The sequence below is a fragment of the Harpegnathos saltator genome, unplaced genomic scaffold (genome assembly GCF_003227715.2).
Source record: "Harpegnathos saltator strain DR-91 unplaced genomic scaffold, Hsal_v8.6 scaffold462, whole genome shotgun sequence".
Lineage (NCBI taxonomy): Eukaryota > Metazoa > Arthropoda > Insecta > Hymenoptera > Formicidae > Harpegnathos > Harpegnathos saltator.
Genome location: NW_020230275.1, coordinates 72,411 through 96,665, shown reverse-complemented (window position 1 = coordinate 96,665; position 24,255 = coordinate 72,411). Strand labels below are relative to the sequence as shown.

General features: G+C 49.8%; 1 protein-coding gene across 1 annotated transcript in view; it reads left to right on the top strand.

The window, feature by feature from the left end:
• The first annotated feature begins 1,986 nt into the window (after window positions 1–1,986).
• The window catches only part of LOC105184186 (A disintegrin and metalloproteinase with thrombospondin motifs 7), a 69,498-nt gene continuing 47,229 nt past the window's right edge, over window positions 1,987–24,255 (top strand). Inside the window, exons 1-2 of the mRNA XM_025301999.1 lie at window positions 1,987–2,293; window positions 13,002–13,199. Of these exons, the coding sequence (XP_025157784.1) occupies window positions 13,052–13,199 (148 nt within the window). The 5' untranslated portion in view covers window positions 1,987–2,293; window positions 13,002–13,051. The remainder of the gene's footprint in view (window positions 2,294–13,001; window positions 13,200–24,255) is intronic.

Below are 24,255 nucleotides of genomic sequence, written 5' to 3'. Positions count from 1 at the left end.
ATGTGGGCAAACAGTAACGCGCGCGAAAAAGCGGCACGGAAAGCGAGAAGCGAAAGAGCAGCGCGTGTTCCGCGCGCTCGGATTCCGCGCGCGGGCTCTCTTTCCTCGCGGGTATTAATTACCCGCGTTACACGTTTCTCTTATCCCCCCCCCCACTCCCCGCCGATCCCCGTTGCCACGCTTGGATCAGTTTTGACTTGGAAAAAATTAACCCGTGCATTCTTCTCGCGGGAAATTGGGAAACTCGCGCGGGCCGATGATGAAATTCATTTCACCCGGGATCTCCATCTTGCGCGCCGCTGCGAGCATTTTTCATCTCTCGGCGTCTCTGAGAAAGGTATTGCCGGCTGTATCGACTTGATGGTTCCATCGAGAGCACGGAACGGTATATCGCGCAATTAATTCGAGCGGGTCGTCGGAGCGTGTCATAAGAGCTCGTAAAGCCGGAGGAAGCATCCTCTCGCGTGTCCTCCGAACGAGCCCGGCTCAAGGAGCGGCGGGGCCAAATGGCGATAAAGGAGAAGACGCGGAAGGAAATCGCGTCTCTCTCCGCGAGATTCCCCGATGCATGCGAGACTTCTCCGCTCGGCCATTGACGAGAAGACACGCACACGCACGCACACCTATACGCACGCACACACGCACGCACGCACGCACGCACGTACGCACGCACGCACGCACGCACACGAATCCTCGCGAAATATAATTTCAGAATGATAGATGAAGAACGTTACAGTCCCATTTCTCTCTCGGGCCGTTTCCCATGTCGCCCATAGCCGAGAGCCGGCCGGCATGTTCCTCCCAGTGGCCGGTCCCATCCCGCGACTCGTGCGATCGCCGAGATCAGCCGGGATCCGGGACGAGCGAGGACGACGGTGCCGCGCGCGCTGGTCGCTCGTAAAATCAGGAAGAATCCTCGGAGAGGCGAGCGCGAGAGAAGAGCCGTGCACGACAGAGAATGAGACGCGCGCTGGAACGGGCGAGAGAAGTAGAGGGAGACGGCGAGGCGGACGGACGAACGGACCGACGACGACGACGACGACGACGACGACGACGACGACGACGACGACGACGACGACGACGACGACGACGACGACGACGACGACGGCGACGAAGGAGACCGTAGGAGAGAGGCGCACAGAAAACGGGTCCACGACTGGGTGGAGGAACTAGTCTCACCTAGTAGATCGCCCTGTCGCGGTGTGTGCTTTCGCGGGCGGCCGAGACGCGAACGAGAGTAGGAGGAGGGAACGCGAGTTCCCTTCTACGCGACGAGAGAGGAGGCGGAAAAAAGGAGAGGCGAGAGAGCACATGCACACGCATACAAGAGCTCGCGCGCGGCCGCACGTGTATATGTGTGTGTGTGTGCGTGTGTGTGTGTGCATAGCCGCGTATGCACACGCGAGTTCGCACGGTGTGTGCACCGGGAGGAAACGCACGTACGTGCAGAAGGAGTCGAGAGCGCTCGCGGGAGAGACTGAGACGACGAGAGACAGAGGGAGAGAGAGAGAGAGAGAGAGAGAAAAAGAGAGAAAGAGAGAGAGAGAGAGAGAGAGAAGCGAGGGAGACAGGGAGACGGACCGTGTGTATGTACCACCAGAAGAGTGTATCAGGCCACTAGTGTTGTGACGGCGATCGTGCCCACGACTTCTCCGGCGGGCCGGCATCCGCGTTCTATCCGTCTATCATCCGCTCCGCCGCGTCCTCCCTGATCTCTCTCCGCGCTGTCGCTCGTCGGCTTTCTACCATCCCTCCTCGTCGTCGCCCTCGCCCAGAGTTACCTGGTTACCTTCTTCCACGTAGGGAGCGATCCCTCTTCCTTCTCCTCCTGGTCCCTTCCTCTTTCTCCGCCGCGCCACTCTCTCTCTCTCTCTCTCTCTCTCTCTCTCTCTCCCTCTCTCTCTCTCTCTCTCTCTCTCTCTCCCTTCCTCCTCCCACCCTCCCTCCCTCCCTCCCTCCCTCCCTCCCTCCCTCCCTCTCTCTCTCCGTCTCACTTTCTTATCCTCTCTTTTCCCGTCTCAGGTACGATTCCGTGATACGCGTCTCTCTACTTCCGGCCGAAAAGTGAATTCCCAGGCGAGACGGGTCTCCGCCGCAGGCGAGGCAGTGCCAGTTGGTCGTTCCGAGCGAGGATACACGGCTCGGGGGTGTCGTCGGGAAGGTGCGCGCGAGCAGCCAGGGCTCCGGTGAGGAGCAGGCGCGAGCGCGAGCGCGAGCGGGAGCGCGAGTGCCGCAGGTGCTCCGGAAACGCGCCACGTGCTGCGGCTATCGACGTCACGGCTACGCACGATAGGTACGTATGCGATCTGCATGTCGCGTATGGCGGTCGTAGCGCGAAACGATGCGGAACGTGCAAGCCGGCCGAGCCGTGAGAGCCGTTTTCGCCCGGACCTCCGACGAGAGTGACTTACAACGCGCGGCCACGTGCTCGCGCGCTGCCCGCAGGATCGCCGGGCTGATCCCCGCGGTAGGACTCGCGACAGGAACGTCGCCGGGAGTGCAGACGCCGGATCAAGTCGGACTGTAGCGTGTTCGACTCCGAAGTGCCCGCGAGAGTGGAGCGACCTGCTCCTCGGCGGCGCGTCTTCGCGCGCACCTCTCGGGATCTATCGAGCGATCGAGCGATCGATCAATCGCTCGGCCAGCCGGCCGGCCGGCCGGCCGGTTAGTTAGTCGTGTCCCGTGCTCTCGAGCAATCGCACGTTCGCCTCGCTTTCGTACCCACTCAGCATCTCTCTCTCTCTCTCTCTCTCTCTCTCTCTCTGCTCCTCTCGGTCCTCCTCTGCCACGCGCGACGGAGGATTAATTCGCTAACGACGCGGATTAATAATATCGCGGAATGCTCGCGGCGCGGCGTCTCCTCGCGCGCTCCCGGGTGCGACGATTGATATTTCACGAACGTCACGACGCCGGCGACGCAAATGTGCGCGCGGTGAAAAGCGACACCCACCCTTTCCTCTTTCCTAAAGCTAAAGCGGTGAGCGCGATCAAAAGCTTCGGTAACGGTTAATCGCGCGCTCGCGCGAGCGAGCGATGATCGAGCGGAGCCGCTCTCGGGACGTAACAGGTTCCAGGGCCGCTTTTTACGAGAGGCCGGCTGATTCGCTACGCGGAAAAATGCCGGCGCCGTCAACGACTCCGTTTATCTCGCCGTCGGCTACGCGGGATAAAAATTGCGCGGCGCCTGCCGCTCCGCGAGCGCGAGGACCGGCCGGCCGCCCTTTGGGCCGTGAATTTCATCGCGCCGCGCCGACCAGAGTATCGCCGCCGCCGTCGCACGCGCGAAGAAAGGGAAGAGGGAAAAGAGAAGGAAAGAGAGCGAGAGAGAGAGAGAGAGAGAGAGAGGGGGAGAAAGAAGAAGAAGAAGGAACAACGCGTCTCGCCGTTCATAAATCTCGCCGCGGGATTACGTAAGCGACGTCCGTCGCTTAAACCGCGGGCATTTCGCTCGCGTAATAAAGCGGCTGTGAATTTTCCGACGGGTGGTAGGGGCGCGAGGAGGAGGAGGAGGAGGAGGGGAACGACGGCAATCCGCGCGGCGCGAATTACATTCCGCGGGGCAGGCCTTCCATTAAACGACGCCTCGAGTGCATCGCCTCGAACGCTGATTTATTTATGATACGCGTACGCGAGCGCGCGCTTTAAGCTCGCGCGCGGCAATCTTCGCGACGCTTTATTATTATTACCGCCCGTTGCGAGTACGTAATGCCCCTCCCGCACCGCGCCGCCCTGCCCCGCCCGCGTGATCGTATTTCACGGAAAATAACAGATTTTCTTGACAGGCACTTTGTAAAGTCGCGAATAATTAGCCGGCGCGGTAATTAGTATCGTCAGGCCGGCGCGGTGCGGCTCGTCGAGAAAGAGGCCTGCCGGGCGAGAAACCATTTCCATATATTGTCCGGTCCGATCTCTCTCCCTCTCTCTCCCGAGAGAGAGAGAGAGAGAGAGAGAGAGGAGAGCTCTCTGCGCGCCTCCTGTCCTTCGATCGACCGTCATTTTTCATCGGGTTAATAATTTTCCGCGAATGACGACGACGACGACGACGACGACGACGACGTGGCTAGATTCGTGTCGGCGGCGGCGGCGGCGGCGGCGGCTATCCGCAAAGTCGCCCGACTTGTTTTTCTGCGCGACAGAAAGCGTCGCCCGAGGAAACGTACCGCGCGTCACGGATCATCTGCGATTTTACATTGACACGTAGGCTTAATAGAGCGGACACCGTGTGTGTATTCGCATTGAACGCCCGCGCGTTCGGATAATCGCGCGATCTCCCGATCGGTCGCGCGCGGCGGCTACAAATCACCGATCGCTCGACAAACGACAAACGGCGAATATTGCCGTTTTGGCACGGCGAACGCGCGCGATCGACGAAAGTTAATCAATATCCCGCGGCCGCGTATAATGACCGCTTGAAAAATCACCCCGGCGGCCTTAAATATCAAGCCGCTCGGACGTTTAACGCGTATATCCGCCGATCCGAGATCCAATTTACCGTTCGCATGTGTAATCCTCAATCATTCGAGCGACGTCGCTGCCGCGCGGTGAGATCGCGCATTAATTAATCAAAATAGGTCAGCATTATTCGCCGCGATGAAAAGCCGCTGTTTGCGCGCGCACGCCTCCCCGCGCCCCCCCCACCGCTCGCGTCTCTCGGAGCGAGGTCCCGGTTGCGAGCAGAAAAATGGGCTCGTTCTTACGTCGTTATGTTGTTACACGTATCACGATAATGATAACCCGACGACGGGCCGGCCACGTCGGCGTGTCCGACGAGTTACACATCAAATCGAGAGTCAACAAATTACGCCGCGCGTTTAATGAGGGACCCGTTTCGACTCCGAGAAGAGAGCCGCATAATTATTAAATCGCTCAGGTGGGTCTCCCTTACACGGACAGGTACATCGGCCTTCGCGATCTCGAGACCGACAGGCGGAGCGGGGAAACGGGAGGGTAAGGGGGGGGCGAGGAGGGAGCGAGGCTCGTCGATATTTAAATTAACGTTGTTAGCGCCGAGTTTAACGAAACGCGATAGTCCCAGGCGTATAGCCCCGACGAGTATGGCAACGATCGCTTTTGTTTTCGGCGCTGGACATCGAGCGGAACGAAACTTGCACACAAATTGTAGACGCGTGCAATCGCGGATTGTTTCGTCGAAAATATTCCGCGCGACATTCACGCACGTCCGCGGCAGTCGGCTTTGAAAACTTATCGCGCAGTCGCGGCAAATTGGCCTACCGATGTTGTTTGCGTATAAATAAAATATTCCGAGAGTCATTTGACGCGCGGCATTTGAATATACGCGATAATATTCCCAGCTGGATCGTATTGAAAAATCGCCTGCGTCAAATGTGTGTCCTGCTAATAACGAAGCGAGCTATCACCTTTGTCGTCGAAAACTTGCGCGAAAACATCCGACCCCGTGAACAAGCTCGTACACCTCGTCGACCTTTATGAAGGTCATTAAGACAATTAAGACGCGAAAGGAAAAAGCATTTTGACGTCTTTCTTTGGCGAGAAAGTACCGGGAGAATTAAATCATATCGTTTGCGCAAATAAAGCGGTCCGAGCGGCGTTGAAAAGCGCAGCGCGAGTAAACGTAATTTAATATATAACGGAGAATATTATCCCATTTTATCCAATTACTTAACTTAAACGATGCGCAAACACCCGCGAAAATTCCTACCGTCTCATTTAAATAAGCTAATGCGCGCGCGCAAAGTCGCCGGGGCATGAATTTTTCCCATTTCCCGCGCATTTTTTCCCCCTCGCCCCCCTCGCGCATTGTGCCCTTAATTAAAAGTCAGGCGCGTATTAATACGAGACTAACGATCGTGAAATTTATCTCCTAAACGCGCGCATCTCTCGCGGTTTATTTACCAACAACTCCGCCGCGTTATATTGTTATTTGAATTTACGCGGAAACGCCTTTTATGAATGTTTACCGCAGCGTAAAATATTACAGCCCATAAAAAAATCTCGAGGTTTAATTCTCTGAATTCCCTGAATTCGGAGCGATGAAAGCACTCTCATAAATACGGCAGCCTGGATTTCCGTCGCGTGCAAAAAAAGACAACGAAAAAAGAATCCATTTTCGCACCGAAACGAACTTTCCGAATTTCGCCCAAGGAGAGAGAGAGAGAGAGAGAGAGAGAGAGAGAGAGAGAGAGAGGAGAGAGAGAGAGAGAGAGAGAGAAGGAGAGAGAGAGAGAGAGAGAGAACGTAGCATCGCGCGTATTGAAGTTCGCGCCTCACCGATGCTTCGATCGATCTCTCCTCGAAATTCCATGCAGCTCTCTTACGATACGGTCTTTTTATCGGTCGCTAAAAAGAAGACGGTGACGTCACAAAGGCCCGCATGCGGATGATTCCAGTGAATGGACGTGATTAATTTCGCAGGGTAAATAACCTTTTTGTACTACTCCGATCCATCACTCGGCGAACAATGCGCGTATCCTGGTACCGGCGCCTTGCCCGCCTCATTCTTATAGCCGGCGCGTCGCCGGCGTAAATCAGATATAAATATTTGTCCGACAATGCGGCCGTCGACAATCCGCTCACGACGGCGCCGGCGACGGCGACGACGACGACGACGACGACGACGCGATGGACGCATTATTAGAGACTTTTAATTGCGTAAATCAGCGGCGAAATCGTGGCTGTTGCGCGCATAAATATATCTCCGCGCGCCTTCTTACCCCGTGAAATACGAGCAAGCGTATCGCAATACGAAGCGTAGTGCGATAGCTGTCGCGCGGATAGAAATTTATTATACGGCCGCTTAATTTATCACGCGAGTGCCACTTTTTCGCCCAAATCGTCCAATCACGCGAGCGGATCGCGAGAGCGACGTGGCGGTTCTACGCGGCTCGCCGATCTCGCGCGCGACGGCGACGGGATTCCGTTTGACAGAAATCCGCCGCGGCCAGTCAATATTAATTACGTATCCCCCGCGTTTATTGTTATAAACGAGAGCGTGTTGCGCGAATGCATGTAATTCGAGAGCCGACAGGCCGTGAAGCAAGTTGAAAGGCGCGAGATTAATGAGAGCACCTTCTCAGCCAACCGCGCCGCGCCGCGCCGCGCCGCGCCGTGCGCTTTTTGCGGCGCGCTGAAAATCACCTCGCGGCCGAAAAAAGCCACTTACCGGCGCAAGTAACAATCGCAAGATCATTCGGCTCTCCCCCCTCCCGCTCCTCCCGTCGCCCCGCCGCCGTCGCCGCCGTGCGACTCGAAATTCGAGCCGGACGTTGCCGGACGTTAATTACGTCGACGTCTGAAACTTCGAAACGGCTTTTTAAATGGCGCGCTCTCGCTGGGAGTCGATCTCGCTCGCGTCTCTCACGTCTCGATCCGCGCTATTTTCGCGCGCGATTTCCCACGTTCGCTGAAAACGTTCGCAATTTGCATCGCCGCTCGCGACGACGCTTCTCGTCGTCTATTTTCCCGCGCTTCCTCGTTTTGCCCGTCTTCAGCCACCCCTTCCCGCCGCCCCTCGCGCGGCCTTTCTCTCTCGCGCGCGAGAGCGGTGCGAATAAACATTCATTCGGACACAAGTGCCACCCACTTCCGGCCGACGCGTCAATTAGAGACATGTGTATAAGGGCTGCCCGCGGAACGCGTGTTTACTCGCCGTGGATTCTCGTCCTCCTCCGACGGCACTCGAATAGCCCCGTGTCAGTCTCTCTGCGCCGGTGTCCTCTCGTTCCATTACAGGCACGACGACTCAATCGAGAGACGAAGACGAAGACGAGGACGGAGGCGCCAAGAGCCTCTAAAAGCCACCTACGCCCCGCTCTTGTTAATAATTCCGCGCTTGTCCCGAAAGTGCTCGCGCCTGCCGCATCGGTGCACAGTGGGGCCAGATGACATTTCTTGATTCCAAATTCTCCAGAGACCTGAATTTCCAACCGATCATCGACACCAATGGATGAAATTGATCCTGAATAAATTCCGAAGAGACCTGTCTTGCCAAAATTTAAAAAGAAATTTTTCTCTCGAATTACCAGCCCCAAAAGAGGAAACATTATCGTCAAACGCGAGAAACTTGTGAAACACTCATTATCCGACACTTATTTCGATCTAATAGTGTATTCAGCGGATCGAAACTGTGAAACCAATCAACAGACACCTCGAGATTTATCGATCTTGAATTAGAGACCCATTAACCCAAAACTCGTATGCCCAAAATACAAAAACATCAAATATAGACCCGTTAAGCACAAAAACCGAGGGATTTTAATCCTTAATTTTTTCTTAATGTGGGCTGAAATGATAAGCTTTGAAATTCTGAGTTTTCTCAGAGAGACAGGTGATCCATAGGCTCGAACCCGTTGAAGTCGAATCCAAGACACTGTACTTTAAACGATAAACTTTTAAGACAAACCCTGGAACCGATAATTTTTTCGAAATTTCGGCTAGACAGATCTCTTTGGAATTTATTCAGGATCAACCTCATCCATTGGTGTCGATGATCGATTGGAAATTCAGGTCCCTAGAGAATTTTGGACCAAAGCATGTCATCTAGCCCCACTGTGCGCCGCTTCTAATCGACGAGGCGTCCTGCGAGGCTTCCTTCGGGAATCGGAGTGAATTCGAAGCACAGCGCTAATTGAGACTCTCAGTGTCGCGCTGAGCCTAATGAGCGAGTTGTAACGCCATTGCCACGCTGCGTCGCGATGATTTCGAAAGTCCGGATTTCGCTGTCTTTGCGTGAAAAATCACGACGTCTTTTCCTGATCCTGATCACATACCGGTCCTCGCAAATGCGACAGGTGTTTACTGTTACCTGGATAAACGATGTAGATAATCATCCAGATAAAGTCCTGGCGCCAACGGGTGTTTGTCCAAACAATATGAAGACGCATCATCCTCTCATCTGCGTCTCAAATTGAGAAAAAAGCGTCCCATCAGATTTACTTATCGAGGCGATGACGTTCACGGATAATTTAGTTTACGTTGCTGCGAACGCATGCGAAATATAGAAATACTTTTTTCATATCGGCCTGCGTCGCATCGGGAGATATTCACAGGTTTGGGAAATAACTCGTTACTTGCAACGAAGTTACAGTAACAATTATTTTTTTTTTTTTTGGTAACTATAACTTAACTTCGTCCCGTTTTTTCCATCTGTAACTGTAACTTAACTTAGTTACATTTATTTTATAACTAGTAACTAATGTAATAGTTACTTTATATATTTCAAACTTAAGTTTCTGGCAGACCAGGCACGATAACGTGGCGCAATCGATGCTTGATATTCAATAAGCAAACAATTATTCTGGTTGCACTTGAAAAATGCGTCACTGCATCATCTATCTTTATCGTTCATTAGATGTAAAACAAAGATAAAATGACGCAATAGCCTCCTGATAGTCTCCTCTCTGAACGCAACCCGTATTTCTTTAAAAAAAAAATGGCACGCCTATTGAACATTTCCGTCGCGCGTCGCCAGTCCTTATTTGTTAACATAACCTGCGTTCAGCGTGAAATGCGCTACGTAGTTTCAGTTATATAAAAAATTCTAGCAATTGATAAAACATCTCAATCTTCGGAGAAGGATTGTAGAATGCTATGGCCAGCATATGCAGAAATATTCGAGTTACAGCAAAAATTTGGAAACGAAAACAACTGGGCATTTCTGTGCAAAACATGCGCTGGCAAAAAAGTTATTCATGCAAGTAAAATTTCAATTGCAAATTTAAAAAAACATATGAGTATAAGTCTTTATCTATAAAATATCAATATATATTTTTAGTGAAAAATCTAATTTTTTATATCAAGATTACTTTTAGTATTTTGAATATTTATTATCCTTATCGAATTCATTCGCTTTCTTATAATTGTTTTTAATAACTTTAAGAATAAGTATTAATTGTTTATTTAAATTAATGAATCTAATTTGTGAAAGTTATATACAGTATGAGAAATATAATAATCAACAAATTACTTTTATACAAAATTGAAGGAATTTACACAATTGCGAAATTTAAAATAATAGCACAATTATTGTCAAGTAACTGAAAAGTAGCGATTCATTACTTTCTAAATAACTACAACTGTAACATGTTATTTTTGAAGGTCAGTAACTTGTAACTGTAACTAATTACTTTTTCAGTAAACAAAAAAAAACTGTAAATGTAACTAGATACTTTTACAAAGTAACTTTCCCAGCCCTGGATATTCGTCCGCAATCGCAGAGTGCGAGGAGAGACTTTGACATTTCATCCCGCCCGCGCATCCGGCTGATTTTCAATCAAAGCACCCGAGCGCGACAGCGAGAGGACGACTTACACGCGTTAACAATATTCCTACGATGTCTCGATTGTTGCGACGTGACGGCGCCTGATGTCGAGCGGATTAGAAAACGACAGCGACGAACGCTCGCGCGGCATCGATAGACGTCAATCTTCGTGCGCGCGCGCCGAGAAGCCACTCGAGCGCTACTTGACGGATCCTCCCGCGAGGCTAATTACCGATTCCACATCGCATTAATGAACTTGCTTTGACTCCCCCCCACTCGACGGCTCGCCGACTCCGAGCCCAGGCCACAATATAAGAAAGAACAGTAGGTTCACTCAAAATAGTGCGAACGGTCGTTTGTCGCGCATGACTGAACTGCACAACCAACAATATGGCGGCCAATAGCTGTCAAAATGTGTAAGCGTAAGCAACGATTAACCGGACATGACCGGATTTTTAATATAATATTGTTGTTTTATCAAAATCAGTAAAATGAATGAAAGAGGTGGGTATAAATGTTGTATAATAAACTACAAAAGTGCAAATTTAAATTTGCAAAGTATTAAATTTTGTTTTAATCAAAATGTGTCCCCTTCGAAACAATACAATATAAATAAAAGGCGGACCTCAATATCATCTAGTTTTCAAGATTTTTTACCTGTTACGTGAGAAATTTAGCACTCTGTATATATATACATCTTTCTACATTATAATTAGTAATATGCTATATATTATTAATTATGACATTATTAACATATTATATTAATAATAGTTCATATTTTTATATTATTTTATAATGTATATTATAGATTTGACAGTAAATATTGAAAAACAGCAATAACAGCTGTTTTAGCTACTATTCATTGTCATTCAAATTATAACCCGCGCACAACCAATAACATGGCGGTGTTGTAGCACCTAAGATCAAAAGCACCGCCACCGAGTGAACCTACTGTTCTTTCTTATACTGTGCCCAGACTGCGCTTTCACGAGGGTCGACTTCATGCGGACGAAGCCGGCCCGCAGCTTGCGCGACGCGCCGAACGTATTGCGAAGCCGCGGACTAGTTGACGCGGGCGGCGGAAAAATATACAAATTATGAGCCGTCCTTGCAGCGCGCTTGGAGGTTTGCCGATTAAAAATTAAAATGCGCTGACGTTAGTTGCCGCTTCATTCGATAGATCATTCGGCGGGGATTAACCTGCCTGCTGCGACGACGAATGCAAATGATGACGTTCTCGCCGGGAGACGAGGCGGTCGACGTTACGATCGTAACTTTCAGCGACTTAGCATAATACCGAAGTTTCCCCGATACGACAGCGTCGTCGCGTTTGGCTCGCGTTTTCTGAGAATACGGCCCGGCTCGGCTGCGATTCTCCATTGTCCGCCGGAAGGATGTCAGAGCGCTCGCATTCATATTCCGCCGCGCGGCTCGGCCGAAAAAATCCGCAGGCCTCCGCCGTCTCGGCGCGGTACGCTCGGGCGAGTTCCAATTATCGCAACTTCCAGGCGACGTCGCCGCTCCCTCGCAAATCGGCGTGAGGAGATCGCGCGGGACTTTTGCGCAGGGATGCCGATTTTTTGTTTTCGAAGGGATCGATTTAAGGATCGATTCGAATCACGAAGAAACAAATCGATCTTTGAAAAATCGGTTTGTAAAGAATCGATTTCAGAAAATCGATTTGAATCGGTATGCGTGTAAAGTGAACTACTCATTAAAGTATATTATCTGTCAAATTTCTACACTCTAAAGTAGACCTTGCATAATTCATATAAAGTTTAATATGAATTGAAGAAATTAAACAGACGGTACTCCTTTGGTTGTGTTGTATGTGGCCACAACAAGATAGAAAAAGATCTTTAAATCTTTATGCTAAGGATTTAATTAGTTTGATTAAACATCAACCAAGGGTTTTTAAACGTTATTAAATAAGAAGTCACGTTTACTATTATATGCATATACATATGTATATAATACATACTATTACATGGAGTGGCTGTGATTGGTTCGCGCGTTCCGTTCCGCTGAAAATTTTCGCCCATGGGACATCGACCTAAAGGCAACGCAATGCGCGTCGTGCAGCCATTAAGTTAGTCCAAATATTACAACTAAAAAGAATTAAAAAAAAACTAAATATGTTACCAGTAGAAACTGAAAAATTCGTGTTGGCGATTTTCAGAATTTACAGATCGATCCTTGAATCGATTCAGTTCCAGAAAATCGATTTGAAATCGATCTTTTAGGCTCCGATTTAGGATCGGTCTTCGATTAAATCGATTTAAAATCGGCATCCCTACTTTTGCGCCGCGCTCGAGCGCGAAGTGTCTCGTACGTCGGCGAAAACACGAACGAGATCGATCCGCCGTTCGCCTCTCGAGCTCTCGATCCTCGGCCGGACGCGAAACATGCGGCGATAAAAGTCGGCCGTCTTGTTCTCTCGCGGGAAGGGGGAGGAGAAAGATAACACTGCCGTCTCGCTGATCTTCCCACCTTTTCGCCGGCATTTCGTTCCCCACCGGCCGCGATTAAAGGAGACTTAATTAAACGGCTTTTTCGTCCCCTCGCGAATTATCCCGGTCGCGCGCGTGCGCGCGCGCGCGCGCACGCGGCGCTTTGTAGTCGGCCGGGCGAGCTTCGCTAAACTCGACTTTAATTTGCTTGGGGTTTAAATTTGCAACCTCAATCGCGGAAACGACCTATTTGCGGCATAATGAAAAAATTCAACGAGCGACTCGCGTCGCGCTCGCGACGCGCGTGTTTCCAGGTGAAAGAGGTAGAGGGAGGGAGGGAGAGAGGAGGGGGGAAAGAACGCCGATGGATGGACGTCGACGAGGCTGCCTTTCATTAGCAAGAAACACGTTCGATTCAGCGCCGATCATGCGGTACCTGCTGATGTTCCAGATACTAATCGCCGCGGTGCAGCCCAACCTCGAAGCCCGCCAACGTGCGCCCAACGTCAGAGGTGAGTTTTTGCGCCGACGTAAACACAGCTTCGCTATTCATCTGAGATGAATTCTTGAGAAACGCGCGTCACCAATCGCGGTACTCCGATTGCGCCCATCGTCTCGCGATTCAAGCGCGATTGACGAGGCCGCGAGCGAAGGAAGAAGCCGCTCTCCACGTCGATTGTCATCGTGCTCCTCGTATCGGGCTTCTCCCGCGCGTTTGATCTTGATAGAGAGAGAGAGAGAGAGAGAGAGAGAGAGAGAGAGAGGGAAAGAGAGAGAGAGAGAGAGAGAGAGGGGTTCGCGACGCGAACGGAAATACGACGGAATCGCGCGCGACTCGATTCGCATGCAGTCCCGCGTCCACTTTCTCGAGTTTCTTCGACTCGCATGAAAACTGGCCGCGGCGGGTTCTCGAGAGAGTCTTACCTTTGCGGGGCGCGCTCCTATTAAGAGCATAGCAGAATAGGAGTGAGTCGCGGGATTTTGCAAGCGGCCAGAGCGAGAGCAAGAAAGAGGAGGAATCGCGCGAGAAAGGACCAGGCGCGCGCGCGCGGTTCCTCCGGGTGACCGGGGCGGGGTGTGTTGTAAAATGCTAATCCCCGGCTTATTTATACGTCGGGACGCCTTAATGGCTGTTAAAGGCTGCCCGATGCTGATTTTAAATTATGTCGATAAATAGCCGGAGTGTGTCCCGGCGGTCACTCCGCTCGCGCTTCGTCACCGCCCGACCGCCGAGGCTCGCGAGGATCTCGGCGTCGCGGCGCGCGCGACTCCGCCGATCTAATCGGACGGTATCGAGCGACGTCCGGCTGGCGGACGGCCAATCGATAGAAGTCTCTCAGCGTGCTGCTCCTGACGTGACCGAAGAGACGCTGATTCCGCAAAGCCGCAACGTCGACGCTGATCGAGCCCGCGACGAGCCGTTCGATTCGTCGACGACGTCGAGTGGAGAGATTAATGCGCATGAGTCAATCGACGACAGGATCAGACTGACGGCGCGGCGCGAGGATCGCCCGATTATTCGTCCGCTGCGATACTACCGCTGGAGCCGCTCGCGTTCCGCGGAAATCACCGGAATCTCCGGGGCGGCATCTCCGCGCTGCCGCGCTCTTTGTGCGCGCGCCTCGCGGTCGCGGACGAGAGAATGGCTCCCTGCGACGACCTCTTTCCTTACAAGCCCGCTCTCTCATACAAGCCCCATTTGCACGATTGTACTCGCGTCGAATCGTTTGTCAAGCGCGCGTCCGCACACGCGACAGGCCGGGCTGATGGATAGCGTCCTTCTTCCTCGCTTTTCCCCGGCGCGGCGCGCCGCAGCGCTGACGCGCCCGCCGCTTCGTTAACATCCGAACGGAGACAAAGGACTCTTTCCGACGTGAGCGACGCGCGCCGAGACGGATTTCGCGAAGACGGCGAGCGCGCGGCATGCAAAAAGACCGGATCTCGCGGGACCGCCGCGCGCGCGCGCGCGCGCGCCGGGGCGCCGCAAAAACAAGCCGCGACGCGACACGACGCGACCGGCGCGGCGCGGCGCGGCGCGGCGCGGCGACGCGACGGCGGACAATGGACCGCGAGCGAAATGGCCGAGAGGTCGCCGGCGCGGGCCGCGGCCTTTTCAATGTAGATCGCCGTCGGTAGCGCGTCCTCCTCCTAATGAGCCCGAGCGCTCGTAAATATTTATTCGTTCCGTAGGCGAGGAGACAATGCGCGCGAGACGTCGAATTACGGAGCCGGAGCCGGGCAGCCGGGCAGAGCGCCGTTCCGAAATTACCCTCTCGTTAGGGGGTAGTTATTATGATCAGGCAAAATTACACGGCGCGCGTGGGGGACTTGTTTACCGAACGCCGTGGCCCGAGAGCCCCCGGCCGCGGGTTACTGACACGGGGTAATTTGTCCGGCCTCGCGATAACCGCCGGCGTCTCTGTTTGGTGATTGCTGAATTATTAACTCGCCGGAGGTAACGTAATGACGAGGCATTAGTGCGGTTTGCGCCTCGTCGCGTCGATTGCCCTTCTCTCTCTCTCTCTCTCTCTCTCTCTCTCTCTCTCTCTCTCTCTCTCTCTCTCTCTCTCTCTCTCTCTCTCCCCCCCCCCCCCAATTTGGAAATTAACCGGTCGTGCCGACGCGAGAAGAAGAGCTCTCGCCGCGCGCGTCTCCTGCGAGATCGTTTCCGACGAAACGACGAGTCCGGGAATCGGCGAAAGTGCGCGCCGTGTTCTCTCAATCTTTCTCTCGCTCACTTTGCAGTTTGTATCTTTTTTGTCCCTCTTGTGCATCCCATGTCGAGGAATTGTCTTCTAGATGATTTGGCTTAGGGTAAGTCCGGGATAGATGGACATAGGGGATAGATGGTGAATTGTCATTATTTTGTTAATACATGCTAGGCGTCAGCGCTGATCGGTTACTTGTCAGTTGGATGCGCCACGAGTAGGTGTGTCTCTTCCTGATGCACAAAAACACTGTTATTGTGAGTAAATAAATGTTTTATAATGTTTCTACTAATCTGCAAAATGTTTCACACGTCGGAAAAATACCTTGCGAATACGGTTTATTTTGAGTTACAACATTAGACCTGGACTTAACCTTTAGAGGACCGGCATTTTTCCTTTAAAATTTGCAATTTTTTTCGCGGAAAATTTATATATACCATATATATATGTGTGTAACCATCATGTCGCGTAGAGTTTCGAGTTTGTTAGTAGCTCCTATAGGAACCACCCCGATCCGAAACGGAACGGCCAAAATAAAAAATGTTCAAAATTTGGATCTTGGCATTTTTAAGAGTCTTTTTTATATCATTGATATAAAATAAGTCTATATTACTATAAGTAATCTCATACGGTAATAAAACTTTTCTTTAATGTAACCCAGAACCAACGACGTAGACGTAGAAAGTTATGTAGCTTTTTTGTTTTTTTATACTTTTTGTTATTTAAAAATTTTTTTAATTTTATTTTTTATAATTTTTTAAGTTTTGGTTTTAAAAAATAATGAAAATTATTTTATTTCAAAAACTATTTTTCTGTATTTTTTATACTTATTTGTTACTTTTAGAGTGATTGTTATCACATTACTTCAATTGCGCTGTGCAATTGAAACTCTAATAATGTTGTGTGCTGATTTTATATAATTCTGAGAGAAAGTGGATTTATTATAAATAAAAACGTACTGAGATGCAAATTACTAGTAGCAGTTAAAATGTGTACTTGTTAATAAATATTTATTTACAAGTAAGGTAAAAATCACACGGACACATATGCAAATATATTTTTAGAGCACATAAACATCAACATAAATGCATAAATAACTATAATATGACCTTTAAGAAAACACTGAATGCCGATTTATATGTGCCTATTTATATATCCTATAGGAGCCACCCCAGTCCTCTAAAGGTTAAACAACTAAAAAACATCGTACTTGCGTACTTAATCTCAAAATTCGTCACCGAGACTACGTTTCACGCGGTATACGCATCTTTACGTTTTCTAGATGCTTTAGATGTATAAAAGATGTCGATCCAATGTCTATTCGACTGTCATTTTTTCCTGGGTACCTAACATTAAAAACTTCAGTACATTTTAAACAGCTTCTTGTTTCGTTTAAAGATGCCGAATAGATTTCTTTCTCTTTTCTCTCTTTAATAAATATTGTTTTCCTATAAGGCATTTTTCTGTGTTGCCACTTTTCAACCTTCTCTCCAACGTTATCCTTGGTTTCTAACTTGTGAAAGTTTCTAACTAAGAAACTTGTGGAAATATTTTATTTTATTAATAATCAACAAAAGTATTAATAAAAAGATTAATAATTAATAAAAGGAAAATACTAAAAAAGTACTAAAAACATTAATAAAGATAAACAAATTCCTACATTATTATAGGCACGCCCAATTATCCCTTCATATAACTACGTATCTAACTCGGACACACCTGCGACCGTCTATCTCTCACAGAATATTTTTAATATTTCGTCATTATTGGCGTCCCATGAATTTTTTCTCACAAAAATTCTTCCCCACCTTCTGTATCTCCTTATCCTCTACTGAGTGTGTTAATATGTTGTTGATCGTTCATTGCAATAATACAGATGTGTTATTTCCAATTAAAAAAATTATGTTCACCTATGCCAGCCTTACCTTACGTTAATTCAGCCAACTGATGATTTATTCTGTAAAGTATGAAGTTAACATCCGTAAGGTTACAATAAACTCTGTTTTAATTCACTCTCTCTCTCTCTCTCTCTCTCTGTCTCTCCGTCGCTCGCTGCCTCGAGCTGCAGCCCGAGTGTGCGCTTGTCGACCTCACGGGCGGAAAATCACTCGCGAAAATGACATGTGCCTTCGCCGCTTCTGTCTTTGCCGTCGCGCGTACTACACGACGGGCCCCGTGACCGCCGGATGCAATCAATTTTTCGATTGAAAATATATCGACCCCGTCCCCTCCCCCTTCCGCCGTCGGTTTAGAGCGGTGCGAGCCGCTGTTTGAAATTGATTTCCTCGGGATTGAACGGGCTCGCGAAATCGTTTAGATGGATTCCGATTGGAATACATATAATTGCTCGGAGCAACCCAATTTACATGCCGGGCCGCGCTCGTTACGTATTCCGGACGGCGGATTTTTGATGGCGGCAAATTTCCGCCGGCGTCAAAGGCGTCACACAAGACACAGCTCGGCGCGGCGCGACGCGCAAAATCGCCGCGGGTAAATTATCGACGAGCGCCGCGAAACAAACGAATAAATAAACGGGCGCGCAAAAGTCCGAGGCGTCCACGCCCATTTCGACGCGCGCCGAAATAAAACGTCCGGCCGCGAAATATCGTAATCCCGAAACGTTTCGCACACGTGGCCGGCCGCCGCGAGCGGAGCCCGTATCCTCTTTATCTTTCCACGAGAATCACGGAGCCGCGCGATGGCGCCAAACGTCCGCAAAATCGACGACCACGAGAGGATGGAACAGAAAGAGAGGAAGAAAACGAAGAGGCAGGGGAAGGAGCAAGAGAAGAACCTAGCCGATCTCGCGTCTGTAAAACCAACACGAGGCGCCCATTCATGGCTCGAACACGCTGAAAAATCGCCCGTTCGTTCGCCGCATAAATGCAAGGACCGGCCGAGCGGCGCAGCGCGGCGTGGGCGCCGCACGCGTATATCCGTGCGGCAGCATATTATAGTATAGCGCACAGCCACAAAAGACCGCGCGAGAGAGACGAGTGAGTGAGTGAGTGAGTGCGTGCGTGCGCGACGCATCCGTACGCACGAAGGCGCACCTGCACACGCACGCACTCACTCACGCGCACGCGCGCGATCACGAGCGAGGGCGACCGCGTGGGCAAACGCTGTCAATGGACCCCGATACCCGCTCGCGTGTGTGAGACTCCTTTTCTCTCCTTCTCCTTCTCCTTCTCCTCCTTCTCCTTCTCCTTCTCCGTCCCTTGCTCTCCACGGTCCGGGTTTTGATGCTCACCGAACTTGCAGCCGACGCTGCTACAGCCGTGAGGGATAAAAGGTGACCCGCGCAGAGAGACATACATATACGCGCGCGCGTATGTGTGTGTATGTGTGTGTGTGTGTGTGTGTGTGTACGCATGCATGAGCGAATCCCGAAAACGCCACAAAGTGAATCGCGACGGCGTAGGCATGCCGATGACGACGCGAGCCCTCGTTGTCGAGAATATCGGGACGATTTGTCTTGTCGGGTCGCGCCGGCCGGTTCGACTCCGCGATCCGCTTGTCTTGGGCGTCCTGGGTGTTCTTAATTCATCGTGGATATGCGCGAGTTCGCGGGGCGAAACGGGAGAAATATGATAATGCTCGGCGCTATATAAATTTCAAATAAAGAGGACGGTCGCGCGCGCGCGCGAGCGCGAGCAAGCACGCGGCACACAAGATAAATAGATGTGAAAATATGAAATCGTCGCGTCTTTTATCACGCTTATGGTAATGATGTTGCTTTTCGGTCCGAAGCGGGCGTAAACACGCGAGACCTTGCGGGACTAGAAGTTATCCTCTGTCTCCCCCTCCCTCTCCCTCTCTCTCTCTCTCTCTCTCTCTCTCTCTCGCTCGCTCTCTCCGTCTCGCGTTGAAATAAAAGCCAACCGCCGTTGCATTAAAATCAAATTAAGATCGAAAGGTCAACATAACGACCGAGTTTTTTGAGCTTCGCTTTCGCGACCAGTTGCCTTCGTTCGCTCGCGCGAAGCGAGCGCTATTATAAACAAAATATATGAAAAAGGTCAGCCGCGCGCCGAGCCTCTCTCCCTCTCTCTCTCTCTCTCTCTCTCTGTCTCTCTCTCTCTCTCTGTCTCTCTGTCTCTTCTGCCTCGGCGTATAATACCGCGCGTGCTCCTTTTATCTCCGTTAAACGTTCGCGACATAAATCATAAGGAATCGTGCGTGTACACCGGGGCGGGAGAAAGATTCAATGGGCGATACGTAACGCAAACATTGCCTCGCGACGACCATTGTGACAGCTACAGCGGCGAGGCCGCTTGCGACTTAACACGATATTGTGCCCAGATGCGTTAGGTGCATCTATCTCTCCGCGAGATAATAAATTGCAAACATAACCAGCCATTTACCCGAGTACACTTATTCCCCGTGGCCGCGCACGACTACACGGACACGCGGCTTATCTCCGGTAACCATTTCTGCGGAACAAGAACTCCGGGGATATTTCTCTCAAGGAGCAAGGGCTGCGCTCTGATACACACAGCGATGCGCCCGGCACGCATCTCGCGAGAATCCCGGATATTTTCTGTAACCCGCTCTCGTATTTGTTGCCCTCTATCTAAATCCCGCCGTCGCGCCACGGCGCAAGCGACAGCGCGATAACAAAAAGATCTGCTTTACGGGGGAGTTAAATTTTATGCGCCGCTTAAGACCGCGCTGAACCGCCGATTTACGATTTAGTCCGCGGCGTCCCACGACCTCGAATATAGAGACGAGGATGATTCAGGAAGGGCGAGGCACGGCGAGGCCGATATTTCGTGCTTTCGGCATCGCGCATCGCCGTATCTCTTGCCGGTATCTCGAATTTAATCAATCGCGCGCGCACGCAAAATCGCACGATCCGTCGCGATCGATGTTTGTCTGATGGTAAAATTATACGGATGGCCAGATAAAGTCTTCATACCAACTTATTTCTTTTTAACGAGAAAATATAAATATATATTATTTTTATCATTGCATCTTTCTTTTAATTGAAAGTAATATTTTTATAAAATTATATAAAATGACGTTTACAGGCAATTTATACTGCATTGCGTCCGGGTAAAATTATAGAGATGGTCATCCAGATAAAATCCTCATACCAACTTATCTTTTTTTTTTTTACAAAAAAATATAAATATATTATTTTCATCTTTGCATCTTTTTTTAAATTGAAAAAAGCGCTTTTACAAAGTTATATAAAATAACGTTCACAAATAATTTATTTATTTATTGCATTCAAATAAAATTAAAGAGATGGCTATCCAGATAAAATCCTCATACCAACTTATCTTTTTTTTTTTACAAAAAAATATAAATATATTATTTTCATCTTTGCATCTTTTTTTTAAATTGAAAAAAGCGCTTTTACAAAGTTACATAAAATAACGTCTACAAATAATTTATTTATTTATTGCATTCAAATAAAATTAAAGAGATGGCTATCCAGATAAAGTCCTCACGTCGATTTAGCTTTTCTTCATTAGATAATATAAATATTATTTTCACCTTCGCATCTTTTTTAAAAATTGGAAAAAGCGTTTTTATAAAATTATGTGTATTTATGTGTATTTATGTAACACGACGTTCGCAAATAATTTAGTCTACATTGCTGCAAGTGTGTTGCAATAAAATGTGGAAGCACTTGTCTCTACGTCGCAAACGTTTGCGTTAGAAGTGCACTGAGCCTGAGATTGCATTGGGACTCGCCTATAGTCGGAGCGAAGTGCCGAGAGGAATTCGCACGTTTCATCCGACCTGTATGCAGCAAATTTTTAAATCATCCAAACGCGCAACGCCGCAGCCGCAGGTAACGCGCCCGCACGTTCGCACGCTAAATCGTCTGCTCTCTCTCTCTCTCTCTCTCTCTCTCTCTCTCTCTCTCTCTCTCTCTCTCTCTCTCTCTCTCTCTCTCTCTCTCTCTCTCTCTCTCTTTATATCGCTATATCACTATATCGCGAAACGCCACCGCCGCAAGTTAACGTCGGCCGGAGCCGCGGAACCATGGAGTCTCTCTCTATCCCCCGGGGAGTCCCGGGGAGGACATCGGCGCCGGCGAGTAAACTCGAGAGCGAGCTCCACCATCGGCACGTGAGAAATTTGCCCGCGTCGTCCGACTCGACAGCGCAGTCACTTATCGAACGTGTAAACTACCTGCCACTGTGTGTTTTCCGGCCGGGACAGTGCAGTAACGGACTTCACACCGATTTCCCCGGGGTCGCCGAGTTACGATACCTCTCGCGATAAGAAACGATGAACTCGGTGACGCGGCGAGAAAGACGGAACGCCGCGCCCGGTAAACTTTGTCACACCAAGTAGCGCCACGTTGCGTGCGCGCGAGATTACTATTCGCGCGCGAGGGTGGGTCGAGGGTCCATGTCGAGGTCGAAAATGTGGCGCTTCGCCGACGAACGAGTGTCCGCGAAACACGCGCGAATCGGCCACCCGAGTGGGTGAGGAGGCATCGCGTCTCTCTCTCTCTCTCTCTCTCTCTCTCTCTCTCTCTCTCTCTCTCTCTCTCTCTCTCTCTCTCTCTCTCTCTCTCTCTCTCTCTCTCTCTCTCTCTCTCTCTCTCTCTTTGTTTCTCACGAGGAGGATCATACCACTCCGACCACTCTATTCACTCTTCAGACATACATTTATTCTGCAACCTTCGTAGTTTTATTTACCCTCGTCAGAGAGCATGATGATTCCTCTCGCCTATATTTACACGGTGTGAGCAGATTATGCACAAGTGTAGATTTCAGCTTTAGGCGGACTCGAAAAAATCTCCGGAAGCCGAAGACGCTTCCATCTTTTAGGATAACCTGGGGGGGGGAGGAAGTGCTTCCGCCATTGTCTCTCGAAGGAGAGCGACCCGTCGAGTGCGCTACGACATACGGGGGTTTAAACTCGCACCTTCCGCGGGTAGTGGCATCCGCACTGACCAACTACGCCACGGGCGTCCTCGAGAGCAGCCAAGACCGCGTGGGCTTTATTCGTTATTACCGATCGGTCGCGGCCCACGCTCGACGGCATCTTCGTCCTGTCTGCCCCCGCAGGTGCGAATCAGTCACTCTTCTCGGACAACGCACATACACGCCACTCCCGCTAAGTGGCGAAATAATAGCGGCGGCCTGGTCTGCGTCTGCTCCTCCCGCGGGAGGAGGTCGTCCTGCGCGCCGACGAGTCATGAGAAAATATCATCCGCGTCGCGGGAAAACAGGGAGACGCGCGAACTGCCGATCCCGAGAAAAAGCCGAGAGAGGTATTCTCTCTCTCTCTCTCTCTCTCTCTCTCTCTCTCTCTCTCTCTCTCTCTCTCTCTTTCTTTCTCGGCGAGACCTTGAATCATTCTGATGATCGAAGCCGGGCCTCGCGGTCCCGCACCGTTGCGAAACACTCGGTTCGTGAAGCCTCCGAGACCGCGAGGCTCTCTGGGATATGTATCTATATACAGGGTGGCCCACGTAAAGTGTTACAAGTCCATAACTTTAAAAATATTTATCAAATCAAAAAATTGTTCATAAGGAAGTTTCATGTGCTCGAGAGGCCTCTCTAACTACATAAACGTAAAGTCGCCCCCGCTTCCCCTTTAAGGAGGAACGAGGGTAACTTCATAATTTTAAATGGAACCATCTGTAAAATGTTGCATATTTGGATTCTACGGGAAAAAACAAGTAAATTTTATCGGAAACATTTGTTTGGAAAATGCTTCCATCAAAAGTTATAAGCATTTAAACCTTTAGCGATTTCATTCACGATTGAACTCCATTGACACAAAGTTGCGTGCGCGATACAACAAAAACAAAAAAGACCTTAGAGTACATACTTGATGCTAACTAAAAGAAATATAAATAAACACATTTATCGGGAAACGTAAATACAGATCACAGACCCATTTCTCGATAAATGTGTTTATTTATGTTTCTCTTGATTAACATCAACTATCAAGTATGTACTCTAAGGTCTTTTTTGTTTTTGTTTTATATCGCGCACGCAACTTTGTGTCAAAGGAGTTCAATCGTGAATGAAATCGCTAAAGGTTTAAACGCTTATAACTTTTGATGGAAGCATTTTCCAAACAAATGTTTCCGATAAAATTTACTTGTTTCTTCCCGTAGAATCCAAATATGCAGCATTTTATAGGGGGTTCTATTTAGAATTATGAAGTTACCCTCGTTCCCCCTTAAAGAGGAAGCTGGGGCGACTTTACGTTTATGTAGTTAGAGAGGCCTCTCGAATACGTGACTTCCTTATGAACAATTTTTTGATTTGATAAATATTTTTAAAGTTATGGACTTGTAACACTTTACGTGGGCCACCCTGTATATATATATATATATATATATATATATATATTTGTACGTGTATCAATAAATTAGAATAAATTTCGAGATCCAGTCGCGCTGGCGCGCGCATTTTCACCTTGACGACACGCTGTCTCGAGTGCGAGAGCGAATCCGAGCGCGCTTAATGGCTTCTGGCGAGACGATCTGCAAAACTCGAGACGGCGTCGCGAGCGTCGTCCGGGGAGCATGTCGCGCACACAGTTAATTAAATGAAACTTTGCGCGCGAGAGCATCGCGCTTAATCTGTATCCACTCACGTGCGAGTCGTCACCGGCGCCGCCGCCGCCGCCGCCGTCGCTGCCGGACGACGACGACGATGACGACGGCGACGTTGAGGAATAGTCCTGCCGACGAGCCGCAAAGATAAAATTCGATCGCCAGCGCGGCGCGTTATCGCGGGACTCATCGGCACCGATCGGCGTATTTGTCGGAGCGCGACGGCGCGGTTTCGCAGCTATGCGACGCGAACGCACCGCTCGCGGAGTGCGGAACCGGGACTAACGGGAGCACGGACAATAATTAAGTTGTACCGGGCGC